Genomic DNA, 19,969 nt, shown 5'->3' with positions numbered 1-19,969 from the left:
TTCTGCTTATTTCTCTGAGGTTTCTAGTGAACTGACAGGCTCTTACAATTGGAACAACAAATGTCTGTCCACTGAGAAGAATCGCAGATCTCACATGAACTTCCAGCCAGTCAGGTACCCATGCCATGAAGAGCTTCATGTGGGGCAGCAATTCTACTTTGTGTGGAGTGGAGCATGTCAAACGATAAGGCAGAATTTGTACATTTCATTTTTCTTTCCCATTTTTCAATACACACCATGCAGGAAGACTGCCATATTTAGTAAAGATTTCAAAAATCCACACCTTTCTCCCTAAAATGAGCTGTATCTGCTTCTGAACACAGGACCATCCCTGCTTGCTCCATAGATCCGTCTTCCTTGCACAAAAGGGGGAGATTCAGTTCAGCTTCATTATTCATCTTCTTTTAATTATCTGTTAATGTAACATGAAATACCATCATCTGGCAAACTCAAAGTCACGTTGCTTTTCTATAGAGAATTATGATTCATGGAGAGGAGTGCCAGAAGTGCCTGGTGAGAGCTGTGTGGTGAAATCTTCTTCAGTTCTTCCACGTTTCACCCGTGTTCTGGAGTTTTGGGGGAGTACATTGCCAAGAATCAGGTCACAGCTTTTCATTTTCCTTTTTGGTATTGCATCCTGCCACAGTAAGCCATGGCAAGTTTGAGGATCAATCCTTATTTTAATAAGATGTTTAATCATAGTAAAATATTACACGTGCTCTGAATGGCAGGTATCAGATGGGAATGGCGAGGTTGCTGCTTTTAAGCCTCAGTATTTTTCCGACTGGATTTTGGACACCAGGAGGTCCATGCATTTTTTCTAAAGGACCTGCAAAAAGAACAATCCTGTAGTCTGTGAACTTAAAATTGCTATTCTAGGGTATGGCACTAGGGGATGCAAATGCAGGGTAATCAGGATACACTAGGTAAAGGCAAAGCACAATCCCTTGTGTCTATTACATTGAAATCTAAACTACAATTGTGACTTTCTTAACAAGCTTTGTTACCTAAGGTCCCTGACATCTAACGAATACTCATCTTTTATGTGTGGAACTGAAGGCACTTAACAACTGGTAAGAACAGGTGTTTCGTTTGTCAGCTGTCCTACACAAAAGGCTTTTTCCCAAAGGAACCCGAAGGGTTGGCATCTAAATAAATCCCTTTGACGCACAGTTCCATTAATGAAAATGAGCCAGTGTTCCCACTTTGCACTGGCAGACCATCGATTTCAGTTAACCGAGCACTTAAATGCTTTTCTGAGGACACCTGTGGTAGCACAAGTGAAAAGGGCATTGCCCAACTCTCACATCTGGGCAGATGTTCCTTTCTGCACCCACTTTTGGGGGCTGTTGAGCACCCTGAGCTCCCATTGAATTTAGATGTCAGGGTACTTACAATTTAATTGCATTATGGATACTTGAAGAAATCTATTAACTGTCGTAGTCTGCATTGAGATTAGTGAAAAATCCTTAATGTTTCCTACCCAGGTTAGAAAAACGATGAAGTTTATTTTTATATTTTCATAGGAATCTATAAAAGTCATCGATTTGTGTGGTGTTGTGCCTATCTAGGAAACAGCTATATGCGTAGTGTTGTCAAATGTAACTAATAAAAATTTCTGGCATTAAAAACATCAACTGAAATAATGTTTTCGTACTTATTTGTATTCAGTACAAGGGTTATTATGTCTCTTCAAAGTATAAAGTTATTGTGCAGGTTAAGGAAGATGGCTCCAGTCCTCTTCACGCTGCACTGAGCATTGTACAAACATGGTTTTTTATAGCTGGAAATGAGATACTCAATTTGCTATAGCAGTACAGTGTTTACTGTATCTACTGTGACTGTCAAATCTGCAATAATTTCTAGAAAAAATGTCTATGCCTTGTAAGGACCCAAACTTAGCGTTTTGAGCATGTCTTGAGTTATGTTTTCCATCTGATATTTACTGTAAAGCAGAATCATGCGTCAAGATATTTTGCCTCCACTTAACTAAGGAAAAGTAACTTGGGCTAAGCTATTTTATAGAAGAAATAGTTTTACTGCCCACATAAAATCTCAGTAATTTAAATATATGATGCTAAAGCTTTTCTGCCCAGAATATTACTTGCTCATGGGAACAATGCTCGGTGAATCTCTTGACGTGTTATTCTTGCAAGTAAATAAGTCGATGCATCCTTAAACAGAATGCCCCAAAGAAAATGTACATTTAAATTAAAGGTGCGGAACTACGTGGGTAGAGTCAGAAAAAGTAGGTGCAACAGTGTCTTTTGTCTGAATATCTGTTATGTTACCTTACCTACCATCTGTCCCCAAATGCAATGTTAAATGCTCGTGTCCTTCTCTAGTTGGCACACTGATATTGTAAAGCTGTTGATTCTGCCCACAGCTGAATTCTGCAACCTTCTGATGTTCCTTCTCCTTCGGATGTCATAACTCTGAGTGCTGGAGACTTTGCAGCTGCTTTAGGACAAATGTATTTTGTTTGGTGATTTCAGCTGTGATTACTCGAAGGCTCTGCAACAAATACCGGTGAAATATCATCCATGGGTAGTGGACTTTGGGCTACGTTCATATCAGTAGGATTCATTCTAAGATACGCAGTTGGCCACCCTCTTGCCTTAAGCTGGGGTGATATGTAAGTATTGATATACGTCATAGATATCAGAAATTTTGTAACTGAATTTGCTTCTGACCTGCTGCTCTTAAATGTACAATGGCAAAGGACATTCATTGCTAGACTGATGGGCTGACTACTCACTTTGAGAAAACCTGTAGTTTCTATTAGCATAACAGAAGAACTGCTGTAGCTTTGCCCAGAGGCCAAAGATAATGCCTAAAGAGGAGACTATAAAGGATAAACATAAATGGTATTTCCCTTGAGAATCCTCTCTTCTTCAGATCTGCTACTTGTATGTAAGAGCAGAGGAGCACACTGAGTATTTTGAAACACTCCTCTAGAAGAATTTAAAAGCATCATGCATGCTTTACCTGCTTCAGCAGGCGGGTTGGACTAGATGACCTCCAGAGGTCCCTTCCAACCCCAACCAGTCTGTGATTCTGCTTTGGATAAGTTACCATGAGTTACCATGGTTTTGTGATTTTTTCTTTCCTTTTCCCTCTTTTCCCTTCCAAGGCAGGTCAGTCAAGTTTCTACCTCTTGTTTAGCACCCAAACCACCTGGGGAACCAAAATGCATATTTCTTCTCGAAGAGATCAAGAATTCTGTATCTCTCATTTTATCATCATCTTCCTCTACTACTTGAATATATCCCACAAATCTCTGTTGCCATGGAAAGCTGCTGTGAATGGCTCCTTGAACTCTGTTTAACCTTTATCTTAAAAAATTTCCTTTCTGTCTGTCTGTCCTCCCCATCTATATCCCCTTGCTCTTGAGTCCAGCGCCACTGGAGCAGCTCAGGTACACAGGGGTGGCCAGTCCAAGAGTCCCAGGAAACACACACAGTTACAACCACGCAGTCAAAAATTAAATTGGCTTTATGTTTCTTTTATTTACTTAATATTTTATACTCACCATTTGGCAAAAGGGGGTGGAGGGGGAGGTTGTTTGTTGCCTTCATTTTTGCTTGTTAAGTGTAGATTTATGGAAATGACTTAGTTAATGGTTTTCTGGCTTCTCATCTCAACACAAGTGAGAAGTATTTTAGTCTTCAGTTGGGACCAAATGTTTTCAGATAAGGAGGTGATGTCTTAAGGCATTTTTATTGATATTTAATTATGCATATCTTTCTAGATACTGTATGGCATTTATGCACACATGCAATACATACTATAAGTAATCAGTCTCTTTGGCTTGATTCGGCTGCCTTTAAATGATAAATTATTACTGATTCTGGATCTAATGCTGGATTTCTGGCTGTAGCATATTGAAATGTTGTTGTGGGTAAGTTTTGATTCGGTTTACAGGATTAATAGTTTGGATGGTGTTGATTTTAAAGCTGTATGAAAATCCCTTTGCAAATTTTGTTGATGCCATGACCTGTAAGCAGGTTGTCATGCAGAATTTTCTTGTGCAATATTTGTACTAGATGAGATAGAAAATTTGAACAGAGAATCAGACTTGTCTTCAACCACTCTAAGTCCATGTTCTGAACCACTTTTCCTATAGGCTGAGGATATAAGATACGTATCTAAGTCACCCTGTGGCATCATCTTATAGTTAAATGGTTAGCGTGTTAGATACCAAATAGCTGGAATTAAAATTTATCATAGCATCGATTCTTGAAAATTTCCATAAGCTACTCAAACAACGTAAATTTTGATTCCACAGCAGAGCAATGTAAACACATGAAATTTTGCTTTGCTAAAATAGTACCATTAAACTGAAAAAATATTAGCAAATATACATGTTTTAGTTTAGTGAGTACCCAAAAACATGTCAACTAAATTTGATTCTAGTAGATTCTGCAGATGGTTCACAATAATTTGTGTGCGTGTTTAAACTTATGAGTAGGGTAGAGCAAAATTGATTTGGATGACTGCTTAAAAAAAAAAATAGACAATGTGGCTGTTGCAGTTTTTAAAGACTGATGACATAACCCTTTTGGGTAGTAGAATCTGTAAGATTAAACTATTAGAATGAAGCTTTGTTGAAAATTTTAAAAACAGGGATTAGCAAGCTACAGTTTTTCTTGAAAGAGGATGATATACCACTGCTTTTTCATTTGTTTCTCTTTTTGGACTTCCTTGGGAATTTTTGAATCTTCCTTTGTGTCGCAGATCCATCTGCCTGTACCAAAACCTGCTAGAAAGGTCTCATTTTGAAACAGGACAGTTAAACCCCATATACACAGTTGTTTTCAGTAAACAGGGCGATTAACAGCAGGATTGTTTTGAAGATACATCATTAGAACTAGCTGTCTGCTCCAAAAAATAATATGACTCACTGTTAACTAAGTGCTTTGATTTTTATATCCATTAAAATTCCCCCAATTGCCCATGAATCAAGAGAAGCTCATCTCTGATGGCCTTATGGGAGCAGATGTGGTTCAACTAAATTAACTAATTGATTTGATAGATGATTCTCTATAGTCATAGACTGAAACTTGAGGAAGGTGAGAAATTCCACACAGCCCAGCATGGTGCATTGGTAGTAAAATATGTAATATTTCAACACTGGTGTGAAACAATGTGAACACTGGTAAATAACAGGCCAGTGCAAATGTAAGAGAGTGGGACAGTGGGGATGGATATTCTGTATACCAAGAGTTTTATCTGTTTTCCAGAGAGCTATCATCTGGCTAATTTGGGTGGTATCCTTCATTCATCCCATGTCTTTGAGGTATTTTATTTCTAGAGGTAAATTATGTGAGTTCCAATTAAACTAGTGCTGGAAGAAGAAAGTTATCCAGACTTTTCCTTTGCATGGACCTCTGTGTCGATCCCAGCTGGATTTCCTGAGTCTTGGTCTTTCACCAGGCTGATTCACAAGCTCACTGATGCTCTTTTAATGTTTTTTTTAAAATTTCTGTTACCTGGTGAAAAGCTTCCTATGATTCTGAAAAATGATTTATTTTCTTTGTTTCTGAAAATAAGTCTAGGCTTTCCTCCTTCCAACAAATACACTTTGAAAGTCTTGCAGCAAAATAATGGTTTGGGCTTCTTTCTACCTCATTTTACAGCATTATTTCATTGATACCTTTTTTATCCAGGTGCATAACCTGTACAGAATAGATCATCATCAGTTTGTTCTAAACTTGCCGTGGGGAGAACAGGACCAGGACATCTAAATTTAAAAAACAGCAAAACATTCGTCTGCAGTCATGACTAGGAGACATGAGAGGAATTGTACTCAGCCATAATCTATGACCTAAAAATCTGTCCTCCTTGCTAACTAATTGATATATTAGGTCACACGCATTTTTCAATATTTATTTTTATGGTGAAAGAGCAAATGAGAAACTTTTGTACAAATCTTATCTTCTCCATAAAGAAAAATATTTTAGGATAATGATGGCACTTTACACGGATGTACAGCACCACACTCCTGTATGGGTTAAAAAGTGACTGATTTATATTCAAGAAATATTTGAACATACAAAGCAAATATTATTTGTATTCTCCCTTATCTTCCATGCAGGCATCAGTACTCTACTTGTTCTTACAGGCTGGATTCTCTTTCACCCCTAAAGATGTACAGTCACTGTTACTCATCCAAGTAGCTGTGGTACAGCCAGCTCCATGCTGCCTTTTTGTAGAACCACAATTTTGCCCTTCCTCATTGAAATATTCACAGTGTAAGGCACTTCTGTATCACTGGAAGTTGAAATTCATCTAGGAAGGAGGCATCTGGTGAATAAAACTTTCATCAAATGACCACATAAACTTCCCTGCTGGCTCACAGGAATCTTTTCAGGATTTTTATCAAGTTTGGTCACTAGGTTGTTGGTGTCAATTCAGCCTTTGAAAGCGTGTTCACTTGCCTATCCTGGTTGAACAGGAGCTCAGACCAATACACCACAATTTCCAATGCTGAACAACCCATGGATGAAAACCCGTCGAGCATGTTCCGGCCCAGGGAATAGCTCATGAGCTCTATGCAAAACTACTCATCTTCCATAATTAAGTTATGTTGTTTCACTCTGATGGCATGTCGAGTTATTTTAATTCATTAGATGTGAGAGTCTATTGTTTGAAGAATGTAAAATATCAAAAACCAGCGGACTCTGCAATGATCTGGAGAAACCCTGTTCTTGTTCCTTTGTATTTGTTTATTTGCTATTCTGGTATAGAAGAAATAGCGACCAACTTCAGCTCTGGTAGCAGGGCCAGATAAGCCAAGCAGGTAGTCTAAAATTAGATGGATATATTAAAGAAAAAAAACCAAACCAAACCAAACCCTACCTGTTCTCTAGCAAAATTCTTAAGATGAAACCATGACCTGAAAATACAGAAGCCTCTGCAAAACGAATTCTTGCAGGCTCCCGCTAGAAATGGGAAAGAGCATGCTTGATTAAGCCGATGCTAACCTTTCAAATTCGTGTTTCTCTGATATTTATTCCTTGAAATAATAAAAGGGGACATGTCAGATGTTGGAAAGCCATAATGTACTCCCTCGCCTGCTGCTGCCCTTTTCTAACTTGAGTATTCCTCTCCCAGAGCAAACTTAAAATAAAAAGTAAGGCCGTGGCTCGTCCTTTTTGTTGACCTTTATATATTTCTTGCCTCTGCATTTGCACCGGTTAAAGGACATAGAAAGAAACTTTTCATCCTTTTTCTAGCTCTGCTGGAAGGCCTTAGTCTTGTCCATGACAAATGGTGAAACACATTCACAGGTCCACATGGGGTTCGGCAGAGAACCCTGAGGGTGGGGGTCAGGCACGTTTTTGCCATGTGGGAGGCAGGAGAGGACAGGTCCTTGGGTAATAAGTCTTTTCTGCTGTTGGTAATAATTACTAAATTATTTCCACCCTCACACGTTGCTCGGCTTTGCCTGAAAGTACATAATTTTGTATAATTTCCCCCCAAATTGCTCCCATGGTGATAATGGGGGTGTTTTTTTTCCCTGGGCGCCTCAGTGAGATGTTTATGTTGGGAATTGCATGTTAGACACTGTTAGTGAATAGAGAGAGGAATTTAATAACTCAAGGGTTTAGCAATGTGCACGGTGTCTTGGGAGGAAAGGTTTTCTTTTCAGCTCCCCCACTTCAGTGTTTGCATTTACGGAAAGCTTTTCATGGGTCTGTACAGTACCACAAAGCAAGACCTTATGGCTGAACCAAAATATTAATGAGGGCTAAACACAATTCACTTCACATTTACCTGCGGAGCATTACATTATTTCAAGTAATCCAAGAAAAATGGTACCAAGTTAAGACACTGAAAGATCCATTATTTACCTACTTTGAGATCGGTACAAATAATTTCCTTCTGTATATTTTTGATGTGATGCAATAGTCAGCTTAAATTCATGACTAATCTCTAGCTTTCAGTTTTTCCAGTCTTCATTAAAATGCCAAATAACTACTATAATTCATTAAACAGGAATCAGCTTGCACTGTGTATGTAGACCTAGCACCACTTGCCTTAAATCTGTTATAAAAATGGAATATTGAATTTATAGTGGTGTAAAACAGGAGAAAAATCATTTTTGCTGGGTCTCTGTGGAAGATAAAAAGTGAGTAAGAATTAAGTAATTAAGATAACTTTGATGTCCTACTTGTAGTCCTGTTATAATCTTGTGTCTAGCTGAATATAATAATCCTCTAGATTGCTTTCTAAACTGTAGTTCATATTGGTTGTTGTTTCCTGTCATAATATTGTCTTACCAGCAAAACAACCGTCCTCGACAAGTCTGCCAAGTGGAAAATTGATGTGGTCTTATATTGACCCCTGTTTTGTTCTGGTTTAGCATTTCATTTTCACGTAGCAAAAGGTATAGTATTTTATAATGGATAACAAACGTTCTTTAACCAACTGCTGCAGGTTTTTCCCGAGTAGGAATAAAGTCTTGGCAGCGCTTTCCTCAGTGGCAGCTGATCCCATGGGAAAACTGGAACTGGGAAAATAAGATGTCATGGAAATAGCTGAGGATGATGTTTGGAGAGAAATATTCCTGTAATTTGTTGGAACTGAGGAAGTGAAATGTGCAATTCTGACAATAGTGATGGATTTATAGATGCAGTACACTAATTAAAAAGCAACTTGCTCTAATGTATTAATCTATGAAATGACAGCAGCAGGGAGAGCTGCTGTTTTGTGCGTGAGCATGGGAACTCTCAAGTGCCCTTCACTGGCAATGACAGAATTCTAGATTTTATACAAAATTGAACAATAATGGTAAGCAAGAAGCAATTGAAGGATTGCTTCCTTCTGGTGTGGAACATATGGGGAGATGTTTGGCTATAACCTGTATGTTCATGTGCAAGACGGAAGGAAACAAAACCTCTTCATTTGTTCTTTTTCTTCTCTTTTCATGGCTGTTTTTCTTTACGTGGCTGTGGTAGAATCCAGCTAAGAAGCTAGAACAGAAAAATCAAATAAAGCATTGCTTAATCATTTCCACAACTAGTTCGAACTAAATTTTTGCTCATGTCAGTGTAACATTCTTGGGATTTTCATGCTTTGAGATTTATGTGTGGAATTCCTTTGGATAAAAGTTTATCGTATGGGATAGAGGGTGCAGCTTCCCTGCATCCTCCACCAATAGTCTCAATAGTGGAGCTGCTTAAGAAAGAAAATAAACTTATTTCTGATGTGCATGTAAAGCACTTCTGGTATTACGTCTGTATTCCTACTTGAGCAATGACTTACGTGGACGTCTTGATAGATGACAAGATGACAGTTAAATGAAAATAACCGAATAATTTTGGTTTTTTTACAAACATCAATTTAGTTTGCTTTTGAATACAGAAAAGTACGACTTAAATGCTATGTGTGTAACAAAATACTAGGTCTATGTAAAGCAGAGGAATAATGATGCTTTTTGAGACAAATGTGAAGCTTTAAAAACCCCAAAACGAACAGTTCTGTAGATGTTTAAGGATACAATAGTTGAGTCCCTTATAGTTTTATTTAGTTATTTGCTGTTTTTTCACTAAACTTTTTATTTCCCCCCTAAACTTTAAATAGATAATGTCCTTGAATATTCTCCCTGTAGGCATTTAAATATCTGCTGCAATATCCTTTTAATCGTCCATCTGTTTCAAATTCATTGCAAACACATACAGTCAGATCTTCACCTCTGTAAAAGCATCACATGAAGTCAGTGGAGCTACATGAATTTCTTCAGATGAGAATCTCACTTGTGATATTTGTATCTCAACTTTTCCCCAACCCAAACTTGTGTTCACCATATAATTACAGGGTTTTTTTCACCATTCTGATCACAAATTCATTAGAATCACCTGATTTTGACTCAAGTTGATATTCACAACTATGCGGAAAGGATTCACGCAATATGGGTGGGCACTGTACAAAAATGTTGAATCAAAACTCCTTTTGCACAGTGTTTTTCTAAGAAAATGTTTATAAAAGGCAGGGTTTTAGTTTTAGTGCTCTTCTTGTGTTGTCAGGCTCCTGCAATATGCCACAGGCCATTGTGCACAAGACCTTTGTTCGTGGCCAGGACAGATGCCAAGGGCTGCCCTGGGTTAAAAACGCGATGGAGTGGTTGGGTGGCAGCTGGAAATGCCCACGTACGTTGGTCTCTGCCCCCGAACGCTTCAGCTGCAGGGACCTTCTGGGAGAAGTTCCTTCTGGTGCACAAAGGACCAAGGTTACGGATTGTTTGAAGGAATTATTCCACTGCATTAGTAACCATGAATCCCATAGAAATGGGGTGGAGTTGAAGGATGTGCTGGAAAAAATCTATTTAATTTATTGTGAATTACTTATTTTTACTGTTATTTAGCATAATCACAAGCCAAAAAATGGGATAAGATAAAAGCTGAAGTGATTGACTTTGCATTCCGATATTTTTTAATGTTCAGTTAGGAAGCTACAGCAAACTTGGATTCATGGCGTTATCTCCATATATCTAATTTACTTTTTAATAGTAAATCAGTAGTAAAACCATTAGATGCTGACTCTGAGCAGATTTTCTGTGTGCTGGGTTTCTTTAGCTGTGTCCTCAGATGAAAAGCTTGTTTGCTTGTTTATTTTTAAGTGTACAGGTCAGGTCACCAGAAAATAGCTCCTAGAAGCATTTGGCAATCAATCTTAATTCAATTTTTCTCCCAAATATGTTTTAGAACATCTGTAATTAACCCCAAACCACTGCAGATCTGGCACTGACATTCAGAAGACTGTTTTTGAGGTACCAAAGAAGCCGTGGCCGACGCATTCATTGCCACCAGTCGTGTGTATTTTGTACCTTTGATATCAGTCTTCGTGGTCTGACACAAGTCGTAAGACTTTTATTGCTGTCAAGCTATATAAAACCCTTTCTTAACACTTGGGAAGTAATAAGACCTCTCATCTTCTACTAAAAAAATATGTAGACACTCAATTTGCTCTGAATAGATTTCTGTAGATAGAACACAGAACTTGCACAGCTGATTTACCTTTCTTGCTAATAATTGTATGTTTAACATCACCTTGCCATGAAACCCAAGTCAATTAATCTGTTTCTGTTCCCTGCAAGTGTGAAATAGGATACCAGTTTGCAACCACATTCATAAAACTCTTCAAATTAAAATCACCATGTGTGTCTTTCCTGTAAAGGCTGCATAAGAAATCTTGAATGGATAATATCTTATTTTTAGACTATAAGCTTTTCTTTCATCAGGAGTTTGTGCTTTCTGTATCTGTAAATGATGCACGTAAGCTGCCACTACTGGTCAGCAATAAATACTGAAGTAAAATAAAAATAAAGAATTATATAGCTTCTTCTGTGTTGTTTTGGCACTCTAATAATTGTGATGTATATAAACCTAGAATGCAAAATTCAAAAATAAATTTAAATCTTACAGTAACTTTGTAAAAATAGACCAATGAAAATTTTCATAAATTTAGTGCCAAAAATATATATATTATTGTGTTGCCTATTTCTGATAGGTGTTATTAAAATAAGAGGCACCCGTCCTTATGCTGTATAAAATGTTATGATTACTGTAGAAGCCTAAGACAAATATTAGAAACAGGTTTCCTTGCAAACTGACAGCACAGCTGTGTCAGGCAGCCCTTGCTTGAATTTACCTCCACTAAGTCCTTTCCTGAGGACACAGGCACCTTGCTGCTTGTCTCTGGAGCCCCATCCTCTTCATCCTACATTGGGCATCAAAGGGTTGTCTGCTCCGAATGGAGCGTGGTCAGCACAGCCCACGATAAATCTGCTTGTGCGGGGTTTGACAGCTTCTACCAAGTCCGGTGAACCTGTGGGATTGAAGTATCCTTCTGACACGAGGGCTGGAAGTACCCCGCTTCTTCATGTACATACAGCATGTGCACTGCAATTTATTTCCATTGTAACTAAAACTTGGTATGAATTTATCGGGTTGCATTCCTAATGGGTTTGGTGAGTCTAAAGCTACCTGCTGGAGACGTTTGACAGTGGGTGGCTGTCTCTGGGGAGCTTTCTCAGTACATACTGATTTGAGCTCTTCAAGCGATCAAGCACTCAGAAATTTCCTATGTAAATATCTGTTTGTGACTTTTCGGCAAATATTTTAACGAGCTTACTTATGATCGGTGTTGCTTATTAACAATATAAATATGATAAGGCACAGGAAGCTGTTTGAATGCAATAAAGGTTTGGTAGCCATGGTGGATCAAACTGAGAAGAAGAATTAGAGATTCTGTTCCCTCCAGGCTTGTACAAAATTAGTAATCTCACAATGTGTTTGGTATTCTAGGATGTGATGTCCACGTTCTTCCAGTTTGGGGCGTCCATCCAGCAAGAAGCCATCGTCATGCTGAAGATCATGCAGGATTATGACTGGCACGTGTTCTCTCTGGTGACCACCACCTTCCCTGGATACCGGGACTTCATCAACATCATTAAGACCACAGTGGAAAACAGTTTTGTGGGCTGGGACATGCAGAATGTCATCATACTCGATACCGCCTTTGGAGATGCCAAGACCCAGATTCAGCTGAAGAAAATCCATTCATCCGTCATCCTGCTCTATTGTTCCAAGGATGAAGCTGTCTACATACTGGATGAGGCTCGTTCCCTGGGCCTCACTGGCTACGATTTCTTTTGGATAGTTCCCAGCCTGGTTAGTGGTAACACAGAAATCACTCCCAAGGAGTTCCCTTCAGGACTCATTTCAGCGTCTTACGATGAATGGGACTACAGTTTGGAAGCTCGGGTACGAGACGGCCTTGGCATTATTGCCACTGCTGCCTCAGCCATGCTGGAAAAGTATTCCTTCATTCCTGAAGCAAAAACGAGCTGCTACGGGCAACTGGAGAAAAATGACCGACCGTCTCACACCTTGCACAAGTAAGGCTTATTGCTTTGGGGCTCTTTTCCTACATAACTCTGGTAATTTTCCATTCTATTGCCATTAGATGTTCCTTGAAGGAGAATATTGTTTTTTGTTAATCCCTTTATGCCCTTTTTAAGGAATGATTTTCAGACGTTCCAAGGGAACGTGTGATAGGATTTGCTACACTGATAACTGCACATGGAAATGATGTTATGTGCTGTGGAGACCAAATACTACTCTGGATCTGACGTGGAAGATGACAGATGTTGGTCTTAGAGGGTATGAAGCTGAATGAATAAAATTGTGCTGTTGTCTACCTTAACTATGAGGTAAAATTGCCAACATGCTCTGGAGGCTGTGCCTGGATCACTTGCATCAGCAGGAACCTGGTAATATTTTAGAAGACAAGAGATGTGCAGCGTTAAACAGCTGTCCCTGGAAATTATAGAAGTATTAGATTAGTTAGGCAGCTTTTATCACCTAATGATTGAAATCGATCACTTCTGCTTGAGAGGATTTTCTTTTTGTCACCTGTGCTAGAATAACTAGTACTAGAATAACTGTAAAAATTAATCTGCATTAATCCAAGCTGATATGGACGTTTTCTCAAAATAGTTTGTTGTATGGGAAGTGCCGAGGTTTAAATCAGGATTTTTTGCTCTTTTTTTTTGCCTTTTAATTATCCCTTTTAGATGTGGTATTCCTGATTACTTCTATACAAAAGGCTGCATAATACATGCCACACAGTAATATATTTCTTAATCTGTTTTTTGAGAGGAAGTAAAGGGAATCTTGCATGTATTTTAATAGCTCTTTACAGTATCTCATTTGGAAGCTACTAGGCAGTATTGATGAAATTTGTTCTGACCAAATCTCACAGATGAAGTGCTTTCTACAGAAAAGCAGGATGGAATTGGCACAAGAAGGAAAGTCAGTGCTCATTTTATATAGGAGATTGTGGAACAATTTTTATCTTCTGAGATGTAGGTGCATATTATATTTAGATTAGGAGTGGATTGCCATATGATGTCCTGGAACAGTTGTTTTCCATGAAAATGGCGTCTTTGTGCACAGTATTCTTCAGAAGCTCCCTTAAAAGCCAGATAATTCCAGTGTGTGATCCTTGTGTGGGTCTTCTTGATGCATTTGCCAACAACACCAAATAAAAGCGAAAGCTGATGGCATCCCGTTAACCAAATTCTCTGCCTTAACAGTGGGATCTGCACAAAGAAAGAAATTCACTATTAATATTCAAACACCACTTTTTGTGAAGCGAAATTGTATTCTGTTGTCAGAAGCGCTGGTGTTTAAAATACTGTGGTTCAGTTGGACGGGCAACAAAATCTTAAATCTGTTTTGAAGAGGACGCCTTTGGTTTGATGATACACTGATGTACACTTGAATTAGGTATTCAGGGTTCAGCACAAGTTGTCTTTCTTCAAAAATAATTTTTTTTCTCAGTAAATCTGTACAACTACAAGGATAGGGCTTGTGCATGGTAGGGCAGTGAGATTAGAGTTCACCGAGATGTTCTGCAGTGTGCAGTGCATGGTGCACATGGAAATTATTAATAGGAGAAGTTGTAATGTAGCGCACTGTGGTTAATAAAGTCACCTCCCAATGCGAAACACTGAGCTATGAAGTTAGAATATATTTTCTGTATCAGAGATTCTTTGAGCTTCTCCACCACCAGAAGGAGCAGCAGCAGCTGGTTTGAATTTAGAAATGTCAGAATTACACTAAAATGAGTAAACTTTAAATAGTCCTTCTTATGTAATAACTCCCCAAGACTATTCTTGTCACATATAATCTGCAAGAAAAGCAAGTATATAGAAGCATTTAGCAGCACTAAGTAATCTCTGGGAGCTGACCAGTCTCTCCATGCCAAGGTGAATTACATAAATTCATTGTACTTTCTTATCCTTGGCGCTAAATTGTGGGTTTCTCCCTTACATGACAAATCAATGCCTAAGTTGGAGTTTTATTCTGAAATGCAATCTTCACAGTTTCAGGTCACAGATGTGTATTTTAAACTGTGCGATAAATGTATACGATGCTGTATTAAGGAGCTAACTTGACCAAAGGGTTTTGGAGCATCCTGGCGATGAAGAGGCCTCAAGGAGCTGTAAAGAGCTGATGGATGCGGGATCTGCGGTACCGTGTCCCCTGTTTGCGCTGGAGATCCCTGCTGGGGAATAGGGATGCTGCTTGTGAGCTGGGGAGCAGAGAACTCGCTGGAGAGCAGGGGAGAGGCTCTGGAAGGTGATGCTTGAGCAAAACTAAGCTCCAGAATGGAGCAAAAAAAAGATAATTTTTAGACTCCATCTATTACAGTGACAGTCTAATTCAGCTTTAAACCTACTACAGTGTTCTAAGGCTATGCCATAATAGCTAATTTGCTTGTAAATGGAGGTTGCTAATGCTTTGTGTATGACTTCCCCATCTAGATAATGACTTTCATCTCCATTTATGGAGAAATTCTATGTAAAGAAAGGCATGAAGTGAAAGCTCCTCCCCTCTCTTTCTCAAATTCTTTGAGTATTAAATTGGTTTGAAGATATATATGTTTTGAAGCACACGATTTATCCTCCCCCTGTCACTGCAATTTTGAAATGCTTTTATTGGCTTTCCAGGCCCAGAAAAAATCAGGTTTGCTTTAGTTTTTGGAATGATTTGATCAGTGTTCATTTCTGATACACATGGGAAAACTAGTTTTTCCCTGTGAATAAAGGATTTAAAATACAGGGATCCTTGTCAACACATTAAAAACACACACACACACAAACATATATATCTCTCTCTCTATATATATGTATTGATTCAGATCATCTTTTCTCATCTGTGTAAGACCCAGATTCTCCCAAGACAAAAATACTGGCACTAGCACAGCAGGATAGATAGAATTAGCAGCTCATTAATGCAATGTCAGTTGAACAAACGCTTGCTCGCTCTCAAAAAAGGAAAACATGTAAGCAGACAAACAGCAAAACAAAATCACCCTGCCAGTCGTCATGGAAAATGCTGCTGCTTTGTGAATAGAAATGCTCCTGCTTTGTCTAGAAGAGTCCTCATGATGTGCATAAAAGTCATAACCCCAGGAAATAAATTTCACATTTCTGACCACTCTGATCTGTGCAGGGAGGGATGGGGAGGACAAAGCTCTTGCTCTGTTGTTATCCTGAAAAGCAAAAAGACGTGTCTGTCCAGAGGTGGTCAGGTGTTTACCATGTGGTCTTTACATTTATTTAGTTACACTGAGTTTCCAGATACAACCAAATAATAGGCAGGATTTAGAGCCTCGTTTACTTTGGTAGCAGGGCTAGAAAGCTGCCCAGGCTGCTGTGAGCAGGGTGGTGCTCCACACCCTTCCCAAGCACCGGCAGGACTTGGACTCGATGATCCTTGTGGGTCCTTCCAACTCTGGACATCTGATGATTCTGTAGTTTCCTTTATTCGCCACCACCCAGCCGAGGAGCAGGAGCAATGTGAGGGCCAAAGGGCTGGCTACAAATTCATTAGCTGATCCTGCCCTGCATCGCCCCTTGATTCATTCATCAAGTTTAATATTTTGATTCAGCTTTTAGCATTGACAGATAAATCTTCTTCTTTTTCTTATGAGCGAAATTAGGTATTAAATGGATGCAACGGTTTGATGAATAATCCAGCAAATCTGTTTAATCTTTTCCTGCACACAGATCAGCAGCCAATTTACGGAGGATTTGTTCATTTAAGTTCTGTCAAAAGACTTGGGAAAGATAAATATCATCTGCTTTGTTGTATGATTGAAGATGTATCATTATTTAACTAATTATATATGAAGCAAAATGCTTTTTCACTAGTAGCATACTCACTCTGCAGAAAACCAAATGTTACTTACATTCACCTAAGGCTCTCCAGGATATTTTGTTTGTCTTTCCCATTTTGTGATCCCTCTGCGGCTTCACTGGAGCCCCGACGTGCTCCTAGGGGTGCATCGCACCCTGGGTGACGATCCGTGATGGTAACCCAGGTTTCAGTAGGCACACGTGTGTTTTGGAGGGAAACAACTTGTCTGAATGCGTTTTCACTTTAGCGCTTTGTTTTTGGTAACTTCAAAGCTTGAAGAAGTTTCAGTTTTTGCATGCTGCTGGATTTGCTTAATTTTCTCCTTCGCTACTGCAAGTGCTGCTCTGCAGACACAAACCCCAAGCTGGCTGATGCACCCAAACGGCCGGAGGCTCGAAGAAAGCAGCAGATTTCCAGGGATGACGGTGTATTTAGGCACGGTATGTTTAGGCAAGCATGTCCAAATGAGGACCAGGCCACCGGTCCTAGATGTAGTATTAACAACTAATTTCAGACGTTCTGGACTACAAGAAATTATTATTGTCAACGTGAAAAAAATGAATGAGAAAAGATACTGAAGACAAGGAAAGAAGTCAGTGGCAGGCTCCCACTTAGCCTCATTAATTTGTGTAGCGATGCTTTCTGTTCAGGAGACCCAGAAGAGTGTTGTAGCAGTTGAATTGGTACACGGGGACACGCAAAGTCTGACTGACTGCCGATGAGCAGGTTTTAAACATTAACAACTAGATATTTGCACTTCAAGAATTCATGTGCTGTAATTGCCCTCTTCTGTAGTATGAGGGCATTTTCCACATAGTTGCATTAAACAGCAGGAACTGAATTGATGAAACTGTTGGCATGTTCCTCTGAAAATAAAACTTCACAAAAGAGGGATTGCGGGGGAAAACACTCCACCCAAGAGATTCTGACGTGGTGCTGGTTTACTGAGGAGGTGATTCAAGAAATTGTAGATAATCTGTATCAAAATTTTTCCCAGGCTATGTCTGTTTAGGAAGCAGAAGGTGCCAAACAGTTACCAGATTAGGGACTTCCAGAACATTTCCCCCTTTTGGTGATAATTAAAAAAAAATTAAACTGAGAACAAGCATGGCCTCTGTTCTGGAGTTGAGCAGAGTCGGCCTTGAGGGCTGAAAGCAGGCCTGGAAATTCAAAATATACTTGAAGGTTCTTGGAGCTGCTGCAGACACCGGCTCCTTGCGGGAAGCCAGGCTGCCTCACGAGGAAGAGTTTGGGATGTTTCTGACGTGGTGGATCAAAATGTAACCGTATTAGTGCTTTTTATGAAATATTATTGCTAATAATAACATTAACTCACTAAACCTTCTCATGTTTCATGAGTTACACTAGTCTGTGGCACCCTCCCAGGCAGCTGGGCCCTTTCTAATTTTGCTCCCTCCCCTTGCCCCCCTTTCCGAAGGGCTCCCCAAGTGTTTTGCCTTTTGTCTGGCAGAATTGGGGCAAAATGACTTCTCCAGACCTAGTGGCAACTACTGCTGTAAGGAGCAGTTGGCAGGAGGTACAAGTAGTTGGCATGCCATTCCTTTTTCACAGTCACTGAGCATATTGTTCCCAAAATTTTATTCCTCTATGCTGGCTCAAGGCCTAGGGAGATACAGCTCCAAAGGAGGGAGGAGGAGGAGGACGGGGCTCAGAGGGGAAGAAGAGAAACTTTTGCATCACTGTGAAGGATTTGAATTTAGAGAAAAAAAAAAAAGCCTAAGATATTAAATTGTCTTTAAAAATAGGGTAACAGTCTGACAAATGCATTGCTACTTTGTTTAACAGTGATGTATTTCAGACCTATTTCTATATGTCCTTCAGACCACACATTATATATTCTACGTTCAGCACTGCTTGATTTAATTTTATAGATGTTTTTAGGAAATCTGTTTCTTAATGATAAATAATTTTTCTTGGGGTTTGTATTGATAAGTATCCTTCAGATTTCACAGTTGAACCATAGGAAGGAATTTCAGCATTTCAGAGCCTCAACAAGATAAAGAAGAACAAAATTTGGACTCACTCCTGCTCTTTTAGGTGTGATGCTGGGTGAATGCCAACCCCAGACAGGCTGGCTGTCTAGATTATTAAAACGGTTGGTTCATACTGTTGGGAGGAAAGAGAAATATCACCAGATCACACACTGGTGGTGAGGCATCTCATCTGCTTTAAATCCCAGTTTGGAAATTCCTTGTTTGGGAGAGTTGGGGGAGAGTTTCTTTTATGAAACCTGTATTTCCCCGAGTCTTTGCTGTTCCTCTTCATTGCCTGCGGTTGTCGTGGGTTCAAAACTCTGCCCCGTGGTGAAGATGACACTACATAAAACATGAGAATCCCCAGTGACAGCATCCGAGGAATTTATCAGGTTTGATTATCTGATCTGGCTGGCAGCAAAGACGGGTCTGAACTCATGGCAGTGAGGAATCCCACGGGCTTCCTGCTCCCTGCAGCTATCGGGCTCCAGGCTTTATTTTACAGGTCTGGTAACTGGGTTCTCTTCTTTGAACGTAGCTTAGGAGCGGTGTGTTCTCATCAATGCCCTTGCTGTACCCATTATGTTTTTCCCAGCCAGTGATGGGTTTGGGAGCTGAATGCTGGGTGTATTTCATGCTAATTATAAACCAGCCTGTTATTGCAGAGCTGGCTCTGTCCCTGAGCCTGATGAGTCCTGAATTTCTCTTTTAAAAAGTCTGAGTCTCTATCAAATTATCATTATAAAATAACGTGTCCCTGGTGCTTTGCCGGACTGGAGCTCGGAGCAGTTTCTCCCGTGATCAACCTCCCACCCACCAGAGTGAAGGTTTTAGAGGTAACACTGGGAATTCAACACGTCTCCCCCCTCACTACTCTAGCAATGTATTTATTGGTAGATGCTGTAATGTTGTGAAAAGAGATGAATGGAGAAGAAGGTTTCAACCTTGGCATCAGTTACTTGGTCCTAGCACAGACAGTTTCACATTTGTATTTCAGTGGATAGATTGAAAAAAACCAAACCAACAAACAAAAATAACCAACCAAACAAAAAGATATAGAGAAAAATGGAGAAAACATCAAAACTGTTTGGAAGGGAGAAGGGGAGAGTTTTTGTACTGCATTAGTTTTGGTGAGAGCATTTTTTGTCATATGTATAATAATTATCACAACTACATTGTATGCGTTTATTTTTAAGGGATCAATTAATTAAGAAGTTTTAATTTATTACATTGCTCCAAGGACTTCCTGGGTATGTGTAT

The 19,969-nt window shown here is 39.4% G+C and overlaps 1 protein-coding gene across 1 annotated transcript in view; it reads left to right on the top strand.

Moving 5' to 3' along the window:
* The window catches only part of GRIN2A (glutamate ionotropic receptor NMDA type subunit 2A), a 173,372-nt gene that overhangs the window by 87,730 nt on the left and 65,673 nt on the right, over positions 1-19,969 (top strand). Inside the window, exon 3 of the mRNA XM_065644678.1 lies at positions 12,312-12,904. Coding sequence (XP_065500750.1) covers positions 12,312-12,904 — 593 coding nt within the window. The remainder of the gene's footprint in view (positions 1-12,311; positions 12,905-19,969) is intronic.

This window comes from Caloenas nicobarica, chromosome 14 (genome assembly GCF_036013445.1).
Source record: "Caloenas nicobarica isolate bCalNic1 chromosome 14, bCalNic1.hap1, whole genome shotgun sequence".
Lineage (NCBI taxonomy): Eukaryota > Metazoa > Chordata > Aves > Columbiformes > Columbidae > Caloenas > Caloenas nicobarica.
The sequence above is the reverse complement of the archived record's forward strand: the minus strand, read 5'-3'. Positions and strand labels throughout refer to the sequence as shown.